Here is a 13,369-nt window from a genome sequence, read left to right on the forward strand (position 1 = left end):
TGTGTGCGGAAGCTTTTGGAGAGCTCTCCGTACACTCTCACACGTCCGGAAGTCTGAGAATACAAAGAACGTATTATGTTTACAAACTTCCGGGGCATTCCTTGGTGGGCAAGCGTCTCAAGAAGAACAGACCGATCAACCGAGTCGAATGCGCCTCGGAAATCCAGGAATACTAGAATCGTCGGTTGCTTATACGTATGGCGTTGTTCTAGCACCTGACGCAGTGTGAAGATTTGGTCAACACAACCCCTACCAGGCCGGAATCCCGCTTGCTGCTCTCGAGTCAGCATCTCACGAGCCACCAAAGCACGTTTCATATAAAGTTCTAAGAACCAACAGTCTCATTGTGCAATGTCTTTTTCTACATTGTGGTTTGAGAACGACAACGCATTCGAAAAAACTTGCACTAAGAACGATCTGTGGCTCGTTGAATTCGCCTCAAACTTTTCACACTGCCTTCAAGAATACCTTTGGATCAATCCTCACGCCTTGACGTTGACGTCGATCAGGGTGATTCGATTTTAGGCGTTCGTTTATTCCAGTTTTGACAGTGTTTTCTGAACTTACTACGGTGGTCCTATCGATTAGATCTTGGAAACGAACGACTGTTTCTTTAAAGTTGGTATCTCGCCACTGTTCTGATGATCTGTATGGCTTAATATTTGGTAAAATACATGCGATATTTTGTATTTTCATTGGATGAGCCCGTCACTTATATTCCCCAATTAAGTTTATTCAGCCTAACAATTACGATTTAAGACGAAAATAGACTTTACGGACCTCTTCTTTCATATGTGGCCTGGGAACCACATGACTGCAGCAAGATTGGTGCAGTACATTTCGCCATCAAAAACAATGGAAAAGTGAGGCAACTGTTCGTTTTTCTCACGGCGACGGGATTGTTTTAATGGGAACGGGAAATCCTCTTCTGAAGATGTTAACACGGATTGTGAGAATCCGGGAATAACACGCTTCCGCGGACAGAACTTTAACGCGCAAAAGTCTAGAGAACTTGGCTAACTGGATTCATATCATTGAACTACCTACCTAAAGAATAATATGAATATTCTGGCAAGCCAAACATATTCGTAAACTTCGTCATTTAACTACCCGAATACCTGCACCATATTTTACTATGAAAAACTTGAGGAACGACGCCACCTAAAGTTATTACAATGGCATCGGAGAACGAATGAATAACAGGCTTCTTGCGACTCAGCTACACTGCTCAATAAAACGTTAAGACAATACCTAACGGACCCGTCAACCAGACGGAACCAATACAGTGCAAATTCTCGAGCCCCCATTCAATTAGGCCATGCACACAGACTAGTAGCAAAACAACGGATGATGAGTAGACACAATATCTAAAATATGTTGGACGATGCGCGCCAAAGTGATTGATCGCAATCTTTAGGCATTGTGCTTAGCGTTGGTTGGTACCACTCAAAGGAAATTTCATCTACGTTTTCCTTCCGTTGATGGGTTAACAACCATAAAACACATGTGTGATTTAAACTACATGGCAGAAGTAGGTTTCCTCAGGAATCGAGCACATCTCCTGATTCGTTCTGTATAGTCGAGCAATGCAATCAAGTGATTGTATAAATTCGCTCATTCAACCACTCCAATACAACTACATACCTATCATGTTCGTATACATAGAACAAATAAATATGTACTAGTTATTTCCAGCAAATCATCATGCGAATATAACCGCTTTTTCGAGAGCCGTCAATCTAAAACTGCTGAGAAATAATGTACACATATTTGACCTCTCTCATCAGCATATTCATCAGGTTGGGCATCTCTTGTGCTACCGTGCGGCTTAACTAGTTTTAACAGAAATAGGATAAAATCGGCAGGACGGATATATGATCCAAAGTTCTATTGATTTACAATTCAATGTCTAATTTTCGTTGTTTATTTATTTATCTATTTATTCGTTTATCATTTGATAGTCGCATTCCACCCGCATTCAACCAAGATTCGAAATCTCCAAGTGACTCGCCTTCTTGTCTGCCTAACTGACCTCCACCCTATTTTTAACACAACATAAGCCCGGCTGTTAAATATTTGCAGTTCTGATCTGTGAGCAACATATACAAGTGTGGGTCGAGACCTAAACCATGAGAGTAGCGATTTTCTGATCATACTCAAAGCATTATTTCCCCAAAGCTGTTACTGCCTTCTCGGAAACCTGTTTTAAGCAGACATTTGCAATTGTGATTTGAGCATCTCTGACGCTGAAAAGTCCAGATATTGCACAAACTCGTTTGGTATGTTGAAGAATGATAAGCCGTTGGATGGCGAACGCGAGCCGTGCTTTAGCAAACGCTATCCCTTTTATCGATTTGCCGACGTGATTGCCACTGGTAAACTAAGACCTACTTTATGCATTCAGAAAATGTCTTTGTGGACTTGGAAAACAAAAGTTCGCTACTTATTTCTACCCAGCCCGTATCATTCTTCCTACAGTAAAATCCTTATAAACACGTTTCAAACGTTATTGGTTATGTGGTACGGAATGACCATAGTAAAAAACTTACATGTGCCAGTATCCATCTTATGTCCTCGTTATTCCGATTAACAAAGAGCTATAGCTGCATTAGGCTTCTTGGCTAGTCAATGTGATACAATCAGCTAAATTACTTGCAGTTCGTGTGCCTCACACCCCTGTTGGGTGTGATCAACGTTGATCGTCACACCACTACGTATCACACACTACCACACGTCCTGCCCCAGGATTCCATTAAAACTTATCCGGTGTTTGCACGCGTGGTGCTCGTGTTGTTACTGCCGAAAATAGCCGCTTGGGAGGAAAGAATACGAAAAGTCCTAATGCCACACAAGTCTCAGCGTTTGACGACAGGCAAGTGGTGCAGCAACCGCTAGCGCCACATAGTGGAGAATTTTTTTCAAACTGGTACCAAAAGCTGGAAAGTTGTGCATTAGAAGGCCTGATCATCCGAATTTCACTCTAGAATTGCAGTACATCATGAACTGATCGGAAAAGATGTAAGATAACCGGGGATCATGAGTGAAATAGTGAAACAAGATTGTTGGCAAGCTTCAGTGTTAGGCCGCTTTTCTGAATGAGCGGTGCCTTCCACGAAGTTAGGTGTTGGTTTCTCGAAAGTAGATTTTATAGGAAGGTCTTTTGTTCCAATAAAATTTCATAATAAAGATAACCGGCTGTTTCGTTTTTCAGGAGTTTATTAGTTGATTAGCGTTCTCTGCGAAATTTTGTTCAGTGCCAAATATAAGAATCCGTGATTATCGGTAGTCCTTCAGGATTTGGTTTTATTGGGGTCTACAAATCTCGCGAGCTCAGCAAAGCACAGTACTTTCAGGAAAGATTGGTCAGTCTGATCTAGCATCCGTGCGTTTCAGGACAGCTTTGACCATGCACAAAGCGGGATGAGATGCGCACTAATCTTGTGATCTACGTTCTTCTCCTGCCACTAAAGACACGGTAAGTCCTCTCTGGAAATGGATTATCCCTGGAGAGTCCCTTACAAGGTAACGGTTAGTTCTCGAATAAAAAAATCAAGTGCAGATTTGACGACCTCTGTATTTTTGCAGGTCGTTGCCAAATGCGTCGATTGAGCGAATGACCAGCATCGTTTACTGTTTCATGACTTGATCAAAGTTGAGTGACGATGGACAACGCTCAATGTTTCACACGCAAGGTGAAGTATATCACGAAAGGTGAGCGACCAGTCTAGTTCAAGACATTTCGGTCGCTTCAGAGCAATAAAAGTTTATTCATATTTTTCTTCCTAATCGTGCGTGCAGCTTGTGTGGTACCAAAGAATCTGGCCAAGGGCGTGATAGGTGTATGAGCAAATGTCGAGTGGTTATTGAAGGACTAGGTTGCCTCCAAACATATATAGACTAAGTGAGCACTGGCGAAATTCCTTAGAATTTCATTAATGGAAGAAATGTAGAAATTTTGATTCAAATGAGTGATCAACCTTGGAAGATGCACGATAGGCATGTGATGATGAATATGTTGGTCTTTAGCTTGCCCGCTACGCACAGGCAAGATTACACATGATGTTAAATTTCCCGTATCCTGTTCTGATAACAAGGACCAATGAAAAAGTCATCATGCAGTTGTTTAACCACCCTAACACAAAAATCCCTCGGCCGACACTTAACAGAGATTTAGGTTGATTTAGCTGATTTGTTTTCCTTCTGCTTGAAATCTCGACCAACCTCGGGACCTAGTCACTTGACCTGACGAAGCTTTTGTGTCAAAAACGAATCGTTGTACAGGTATAAATATACCGATTGTCACCAAACTTTTTCGAAAACAGTTTATGGACTATGCTCGAATCACTTCCGTCACCAACAAATGAAAAACGACAACGGAGGACGCATTCGTATACGCTTACGTATTCCGCGGGGGCGAATTATAAATGCCACCACAAGGGTTAGGACGTCGGGTTTAGGTAAAATATGGACATTGAGTAGACATTATCTTGCCATTGTTTTTTTCTCACCGCATAAGAAAATGAATCATGGAGGTGCTTCAAAACAGTTTCAACGGTACTGGTTAGTACTACGATAAGACGCAAATATGTGGAGGCTTTCTAGTGGTAGAGGACATTGTGACCCACTCCTCGATTTCTTGTGCTTGTAGAGCTATCGATAAGATGTAAGAAACCAAGCGCGAGGGGCAATCGTCATCATCACGGATTGGTCTGCGGGACAGTGCATCTGCGTTTTATTGTTGTTTACTCGCTCGATGCTTACTCGCAGTATCACATTCCTGCAGATACCGTTGCCATCTGGACAGTTGGCCTTCAGGACCACAGTAGCAATTTATGGTCGGTTAGCACCAGATGCCTGTGACCGACAAGGTAGTGCCTGAAGTTTCGCATGACGAGCATGAATGCCGACAATTCTTTGTGTGTGGTACTATATCGCTTTTCTCGATGAGAGACACTTGCGCTGGCATATGCGGTTACTCCTTGCATCGAACCACCCGAGCACTGAGGCAGCACACCACCAATCACTTCTCAGGTGCAAGGGCATCTAGGAGGAAGGTACCAGGGGACGGTGATATTTTCGAACAGACCATAATAAGTGTGGAACACAGACAGTCACGGAGCTGTTTACTTTTTGGACCAAACAAAAGGAGCGTTCTTTTGCAGGAGGGATGTAAGTGGCTCAGTGATCGTGACGAACTCAGCTCCAATGTGACGATAATATGAAGCCACTCCCATTAAGCTGCGGGTTTCGTCAGCTTATTTTATCGTTGGCCACATCTTAACTTCTTTTATCTCAACAAGATCATACAGGATTCCGTTGGCTGAGATTACATGCCTGAGGAAGCTGATTTCCCGTTGGAGGAACGCACATTTTGACGAGTGTGTAGTGTGACAAATGTCGAATCTCACACAGCCGTTAAGTAGAATCGCTTTTTTCTACTTTAAAAAGCGGCGGTAGTAATGAAGTTAGAACATGAAGACATCTTTATTTACCATTCAGAAGAGATCAAGAATCCCTCAATAACCGACACTCCTTGTGTGTTTTTATGATCGTACCCGCGTGTTCTTCCTTTGTCACCGCACCCCATATACGCCAAATATGTAGTTTTTACGCTACGGAAATTCCAATGGACAGTTTTTCTCCGAAGGGGGGCCTTCACAACGATTTCTGTGGATGAATAAGACAAAGAAAGCTAGTGAGCCAAAGTTCAGCATAGGAAGGTTGTACATCACCAACACTTATGTTTAAATTAACGAATTAATAGCAATAAAAATGTTCACCAGTGTGGTAAACATCTAAACAAGCCTGGTTTGGTTGAGACTTCGACATGGTCAAATGCATCATGCCAAATTAACTGTGAAACTTTGAAAAGCAGGCATCCGATCTGTGTGGGTACTTTAGCAGTTGTTTTTGCGACTGCTTGGTCAACAACAGGTCAGCGGTAGAAGCCTTTCTTGACTGATACTCAGGACATAAATTTTGAAATGAATTTAACATACCAGCTTAAATGCCTTCAATTTCAACGTAGTAAGATCCTCTTGATATCTTCGCTATCACTCTGTGTGAAATCGTAGTTGATGGTGATTCTTGTAAATACGCCTATCTTATTGTATCTGACTGACAGACGCTTAATTCACCGAAGAAGCAAATAAACCTGAAAGAAATGTCTTTCATAGGCGTGCTGTTACTGATGAGTTTGCATTCCTACTGCTTTATCAATCAACAACAAACGCTTCATTTAAGCAGCACTCACAGGTTACAGAGCGCAGAATACGTGTTAGGCATTTCCATGTTAAACTGATGGTAGAGTTCGCCCCCATCTCGAGAGGCAGCATGTCCTCACCACCGCGCAAGTCATTAGGTGACCTGCGTAACCCACATGAACAGTCTGACATATGGTGGTGGTCACAGACCACTCGTGTTTGTCCTATTCTGTTTACGCGCATTGCCATGACCACGGAAATCGATAGATGGAGAGCAGCTCCGGGTTATTATTGTGAATCTCCGCTTACTGTTCACTGATGTCCAGTGTTCAGCTGGAGGCCGGTTTGGCAAATTCAACCGAACCAAACAAAGTAAGGCAAAGGAAACATCGACAAAGCGCATCTGATGTGCGTGATGTGCATCAAAATTCGTTTCCAGCCGCAACTGAGCAGGCTGACCTTGAACCAGAAGGCCATGGATTCTGTGGATATTTTGTCATTGTTCTTGCGGCTCTTCTTTCTCTATGCACATTTCCGTTGACCGTCTGGTTCTCCTTCGCAATAATTCAATCTTACGAGAAGGGAATAATGCTACGCCTGGGGAAGTTGCGCAAACAAAACGGCTCCGCCATTCTTAATTCAGGAATACGATTCAAATTACCCTGTGTTGACCAAATGATCAAAGTGGATATGAGAACTGTTACAGTGAATATTCCACCACAAGATATCTTGACAAAAGATTCCGTGACGGTTACTGTGGATGCACTGGTCTACATGCATGTCGTAGATCCTGCTTCAGCGATTCTTCGTGTTGAGAACTGGCAAATGTCGACGCAACTACTAGCCGTGAGCATTCTTCGAACGGTGCTTGGAACATATGATTTAGCAGAATTATTGACGCGTCGGTCAGAGATAGATTCACAATTGCGCTCAGAATTGGACCAAGGGACTGACCCTTGGGGAATAAAGGTATGGTCATAGCTTATGAACGGGTGAATTTCCTGCATAAAGTAAGCTCGCAGAAACGTCTTCTGTGTGATGTTCAATGGAGAAGACGAATGTGGTCATAAAACACCCACTGAAATGTGGAGAAAAAGTTGAAGTACTTACCTAATAACTCTAGGCCAAATTTAGTTCCGCCTCCATCCATCTCCGAATAAAGTCAGTCACTTTGTGCACTAATTCTTTATAATTTTACTCCCTATATCATGAATGAGCGGTCAATAGGATTCTGAGGTTTATTTCAGAGCTCCCCGATTCACATATAATTGGTTTTAAATGGGTTGCCCTTCTCACGCAAAAGAATCTCGAAAAAACAGCCGAAAGGTTGTTGGCTTAGAGTTTTCTATGGAAAAGCACTTTAACGTATCAGTTAAAAAAATGATATATTTCACACTATAGATTCTCTAGAGGAGGCCAACCGAAAGTGTCGACCTCACCGAATTTTTGCTTGGTTTTATGATTAATGCCGTCATCTTTCTCTATTCATGTGCATCCTGTCACTTTGCCTACTGACTGACTGCGGCCCGTAAAACCTGAGCTACCCAGCTAGTTACAAATCGCAACAAATGGATTCCACAGAAAGGTACGATAGCAGTATAACCTATACAAATCGAAACGTTGGTTCTCGATACAGTTCACACTATCGCTACTTTAGCAGTAAGACCTTTGGAAACATAGATAAAGGTCAACTACTATTTTATATCACATTTCATTATGATTGCGGCAATAACAACTAAAGTTGGTGTTGTTGAATTCAGTCGAGATACATACGGTAATGGTTCTGATGCACACTTGGGCGCTTTCTTTCTACTTATTCAGAAAGATTTCTGAAACTGGCAGTAGGTGTTTAGATAGTGGTAGACTAATAATGACGTTGAGCAAAAAACGAAAAAGATGTGCTGGACGAAGATGCATGCTAATGTTTATGGGTAGGTTAGTAACAAACTGTGTTACGACTTATTTTAATTCAAAACTGGCAGTGGTTGCAAGTTTAAGCTGTCTTATCACTTGTGAAGGTCTCAATTGAGTCCGATGCAATTTTTAAGGTTTATTTTCTTCAGCAGTTCTCTAGGTCGTGTATAGATATGGGGCCCTTGACCTTGGAGATATGCCACTTCTTCTCAGAATGAAGGAAAAGTTAGCTGCCTAGTCGTTTTCACAACCTTAATCTGCTGCGCACCAATGAACAGTTAGACGGGCGAAGTTTGTCCATGAATGAGAGAGCAAACTGACAATTGTAGGATCCCAATGAATGGCCTTGATTCTTATACCACATGATCTGTGTAGTCAAGGTTAAAGAACAGAAGAGGATCATATAAAGAGCTACAACAACGTTTATGGTAGCTGATGACGTGATGAATATTGTCGCCCAGGTGAGTTCGGCTAACAAACTGGATAACGCAGCTTACACAACTGGCCCAACATCTGTTACAGACTGGATCTTAACTTTCCCATGAGTTGTCGTCTCGTGTCGTTTTGTTGCGTAAAATTGAGCACTTTATTTCTTTCTAACGTCGCAAACAGCGTCACTTTGCCCAGATTCTCCGAAGTGAGCTACCTGACTTCGGAGAGAATATTGGCCTTTATAAACAGAGTGCACTGTTTTAGAAATCCAAAATAGACGCTTACGGTAAGTAACTGGTTTGTGAACCATTCAGTTTCCTGTATCAGAAAAGGAACTTCATGGTAGAAATACGGACCCGGACAAATACAGGATGGATATTGATTTTGAATAGAAATAGTTTTTTTTCAGGGAAGATACTGTTCTCCAAGACTAACTAGTGTGTTTCAGAGTGAGGCTAACAATGAGGCTGCGTGTACTAAAAAGACAGGCACATAAAACACCTTTGGAGCACCGTAATTAAAAAAATACCCCCTAAATATAGTGGATCTCTAGAAATGTATATTGAAATTTGCTCTCTCAGGAGGGGAGCAACCTCGGATAGAGTGCGAGCGATTGTACCAAATTCCGAATATATATTGTTGTATCTCATCAGATACACGGGTCATTGATTGTGAAGTAAAAGGCTTATTGGAGTGATCGTAGAAAATCTGCCGTAATGAAAACGGATCACAGCACTACTAAAAATGGTCATTCACATGAAATGTTCGCAACTTATGAAAAATTGTGAAAGAGTTTTGCCGTTATCGTCATTTTAGAAAAATGGTTTTGAATTCTTTACCTGAAAAGCGATTTCAAATGTTTCGCCGATGTAAACGCGATGAACGTTCCTTAAAAGTTGTTTTAAACTGAATGCGATAATTGGAGCTGTCTAAATGACCTGTCTAGACGTTGTCACGGTTATTAGTCGAAGTTGCATTTCTGTTTTGTCAAGGTGGGTTGCCGGGATGGAATAAGGTTGCAGGTGTATGAGAGAACATGTATGCCGACATAATACGTGTGTTTGATGGTATGCATCAAGCAGCGATCTATCACCTAGCTTGTGTTATCTCATTTGGACTGAGGGCATGTAAACGCCACAGCTTTGGGAACTAAATGAACCAGCTTTATTACGGTAATCGGATTGCTTCACCTAAGTATGCAACTGACGAGAACCAGTATTGTTTGAACAAATTTATGCTGTTTTTATTATACAGTGTTTTCACCAAACCTCTCCAAAGCTCACGTGATCCTACAGTGGATGTCCTTGTGAACAAAAACCCGTTCCAGTCAACGTACCTAAGTCTAAGAACGGCATATTATCTTTACATACAGCGAGATGAGTCCCAGAAATCAGAAAAAACAAAGCAATGTGTCTTCCTGTAATGTTTTTATGAGTAAAATAAACGGAAGTGTGACACACACAACGCCACCCATAAGTGGTATCCTACCGCTTTCAATATATTCCATATTTGCGCATTATCATGTGATCCTCAACAGTGTTCTCTTCTTATATTGTTCCCTAAGTGATCATACTAAATCGCATGTCCTCCGGTCTTTCATTGTAACGCTTCGGTTGACGCAGTCTACTTCTCTGATTCCGACTCAGTGATTTTTCATAATTGAATCTTATATGTGAACAGAGTGCAACCGTTTGCAGTCATGTACCAAGAGAGATTTCTAGCATAGGCGATCAAACTCCTCAAGTATCTGGTCGTCACCAGTAGTAATACACAATTTCCCACCCATAATCTAAGTGTTTTTACTTATCTATTTCTAACGTTAATTGCTTTCTTCTCCTGAGGAAACATCTAAACTTATCTTCGGTTGTCAGATTGTTCATCCGAGGAATTGTTTTTTTTTTGTGAAGTGTTTTTTCGTGTGATCCCTTCGTTGTAAGTAGTTTAAAAATCATGCTCTCTTCTGCGAAGATTCACAAAGAGGACACATTGTCGCTTAGCTTTTCAAGGTGGCAAATTTAGCTCTTACTTCAAGAAGACATCATCCATGTTTATAAAGACATATAGTCTTCAAAATTTTATTATGATTTCAAGTATCCTGTGCGGTCCAAACGCTCAGTTGCCGATCAGAATGTAACGCACCTGTACGGGCCTTCGAAACGAGGAAACTTAACCGAACGGCTTGAAGTACTCCCTGCAATTTTGCTCTGTTTCGCTTAACGTTCGGGGGTTGGACAAATAGACTCATTTGTATAATGGCTTTTATCTGTTCTTGCGTTTGCACTCATCCAGGAACCGAAGTGTTTACACTGGAATTAACACGAAGACGATTTCGCTTTAGTCTGAGTGACTAGAAGCTGGAAGAGAGTGATCAAACCGTCTTCAGTTGGCTCTACGTTTCCTATTTCTGCACCGGCAGTAAAAGTGCAAATATCAGTATGAATATTCCAAAAACAATTTTCTTAAACCTTTACTTTTTCAGATATTTTGAAAAGTAAATTGGCGGTACCTATTAGAGGGAGATAAAAAGAACCACACGAACCACACACAACCTCGGTGTTCTTCTCCCTTCTTCTATGGGTCAACACTAAGGAGAATGACTACATCTGCTGGCTTGGTCTTGACACTGTCGGAACACGCACAGTAACAATGTGTTTGCTTAGTTTGTTGAAATCCGGTTGGCAAAGGTTGATTAGTTGCGGCCGTCGACGATGGCGAGTCCTTTAATCATTTAGTTTCTCCGGACAAGACAATTGAATGGCCTAGCCCTGAATAAACGCCATTTCCAGAAAACAGAAGTTCATCCTGAACCTTGCAAAGTAGTTTCACTTACAAAACCGGATTTTTACGTACTGTATGTAACTCGACAAATATCAGATGTTTCTTTAAAACAGCACCCGTCCATCGGACTAGATCTACCGTCTTGTATTCGAAACGCTTTCTCCTTAAACGAACGCCTTAAAGACAGCAGACTTACTCACCTTGAACTTGAATTTAGACGGATTTTCGTTTATCATTTCAATTTCAGGTGGAGCGTGTTGAAATAAAGGACGTATCTCTGCCTCAGGATATGCAACGAGCAATGGCCGCCGAGGCTCAGGCTGCCAGGGCTGCTAGTGCCAAAGTGATCGCGGCCAAAGGCGAACTGGATGCATCAGAGATGCTACGCGAAGCGGCACTTAAGATGAGTGCCACTCCGGTTGCCTTACATCTTCGTTATCTACAAACACTGGCTACGATTGCAACCGAACAAAATTCAACCATTGTATTCCCATTAGCCATGGAGTGGCTTGATTCCTTCAGGCCAAAGAAGTGAGCTGTTCTGTGGAAATGAGGCATTTGAGTCACGTGGAAATCGTTGATTTGCGTGGTGCGACTATGTACTTCTGTTTAAAAACATTTGAAGGACTTTTGTCAACCTAGCCTTTGCTGTAATTTATATAATTTGCTGTATTTAATCCTGGTAGATGTCTTTCCTGTTCGCCACTTTACACTCTAATGTACAAGCTTTTCTCACAATGAAATGAACAGCGTCCTAAACCCCTTCTCTCATTTACACAGTGTGCTAACCAACAATGGGGGTAAATAGGTTTAAGTGATGCGCAGCCAGACGGTTGAAATCGTCACCAAGTATATATTTAGTATTGCTTGACTAACGCAACTATATATATATATATATATATGAATGCTCCTATTGTGAAAAGGTTTATGACAAAGAACTTTCAATTATATATCTAAACAACACCCTTGTACTTTAATGGTGTTCTTCTTGCTGCGACGAAAACTCATGGACTCGACGATTCCTTGAAATTCTAAGCTCATCTTTGCATACTTGCACAGTGCACATGGATTATGTAGAAATAAGCATACTTGATGAACCCGATAGTGAACAACTGGTGGAAAGCCGCTCTAGAGCCCTCCGTAACCGTATACACGCTTTTGTTACAGTATCTTCAATAACATTTCACCTGTGACGTGAGAAGATCCAGCCAACCGGTAGGATTCCGTAGCTGTTGAACGCCTTCAATTAATCAGATTAACACCGCAGCCATCTGCTTGGGCTGAACTTCTTGAAACAACATCAAGTTACAAAAACCATGTTAAACAGGGATGCTTTGTTTCTGACTAAAAGAAAATTCTACTCTATGTGCTGTAATAAATGGGCAATTTTCAAACGTGTAGCAGTTTGACAGCTTCCAAAGACATCTCCAGAAGAACCGCTTGACGCGGCTTCCTACCCATTGGACTAAAGCCTAACGAATTTTCTGATGCTTTACAGCAAAAAACCACTTCCACATTGTTTACTTCTATTGAAGTTTGTGAACATGAGCACGGTTCTTCCAGACGCTGTAAAGTAAGTGTGGGTAGGGTCTTACGGAAGCTGTTTAGATAAAACACACACCAATGGCCTCGGGGTTGAGCAACACTCAAAATACTGCAATTGAACGTTTGATTCACCAGCAGACACATCACTTTGAACAGTAATATCTCAGTGTAACAGTATTCCTCTACTATCGCTCCGCAGACGATACGAAAGATGTGATTATAGGGAAGTAACCGAAGGCCACTTTTGGTGAATTTCGTTGGGACTTCTAGGTTTGACACAAAGCACAGCATATATAATGGGGGAACGCCGTCGGCTTGACAAAGCGGCCAACCTGACCTGGCCCTTCTTACTACGACGTGAGTGAAAATATCCGACGAACAATAGTTACTTAGAATTCCTGTGTCCGTAGAAAACTCAAAGTTTTGTACAGCAGGATACACATTAAGGAAGATCCTCTGCAGTGAACGGAGGGACTTGTAATGATTTTTTGTAAGGA

At 41.7% G+C, this 13,369-nt stretch overlaps 1 protein-coding gene across 1 annotated transcript in view; it reads left to right on the forward strand.

Moving 5' to 3' along the window:
* Positions 1-6,536: 6,536 nt before the first annotated feature.
* Positions 6,537-13,369, forward strand: part of T265_12780 (hypothetical protein) — a gene marked incomplete at both ends in the record, with an annotated part of 10,826 nt that continues 3,993 nt past the window's right edge. The window contains 3 exons of the mRNA XM_009165399.1: positions 6,537-7,172; positions 11,575-11,858; positions 12,891-12,900. Of these exons, the coding sequence (XP_009163663.1) occupies positions 6,537-7,172; positions 11,575-11,858; positions 12,891-12,900 (930 nt within the window). The remainder of the gene's footprint in view (positions 7,173-11,574; positions 11,859-12,890; positions 12,901-13,369) is intronic.

This window comes from Opisthorchis viverrini (genome assembly GCF_000715545.1).
Source record: "Opisthorchis viverrini unplaced genomic scaffold opera_v5_14, whole genome shotgun sequence".
NCBI classification, from domain to species: Eukaryota; Metazoa; Platyhelminthes; class Trematoda; order Opisthorchiida; family Opisthorchiidae; genus Opisthorchis; species Opisthorchis viverrini.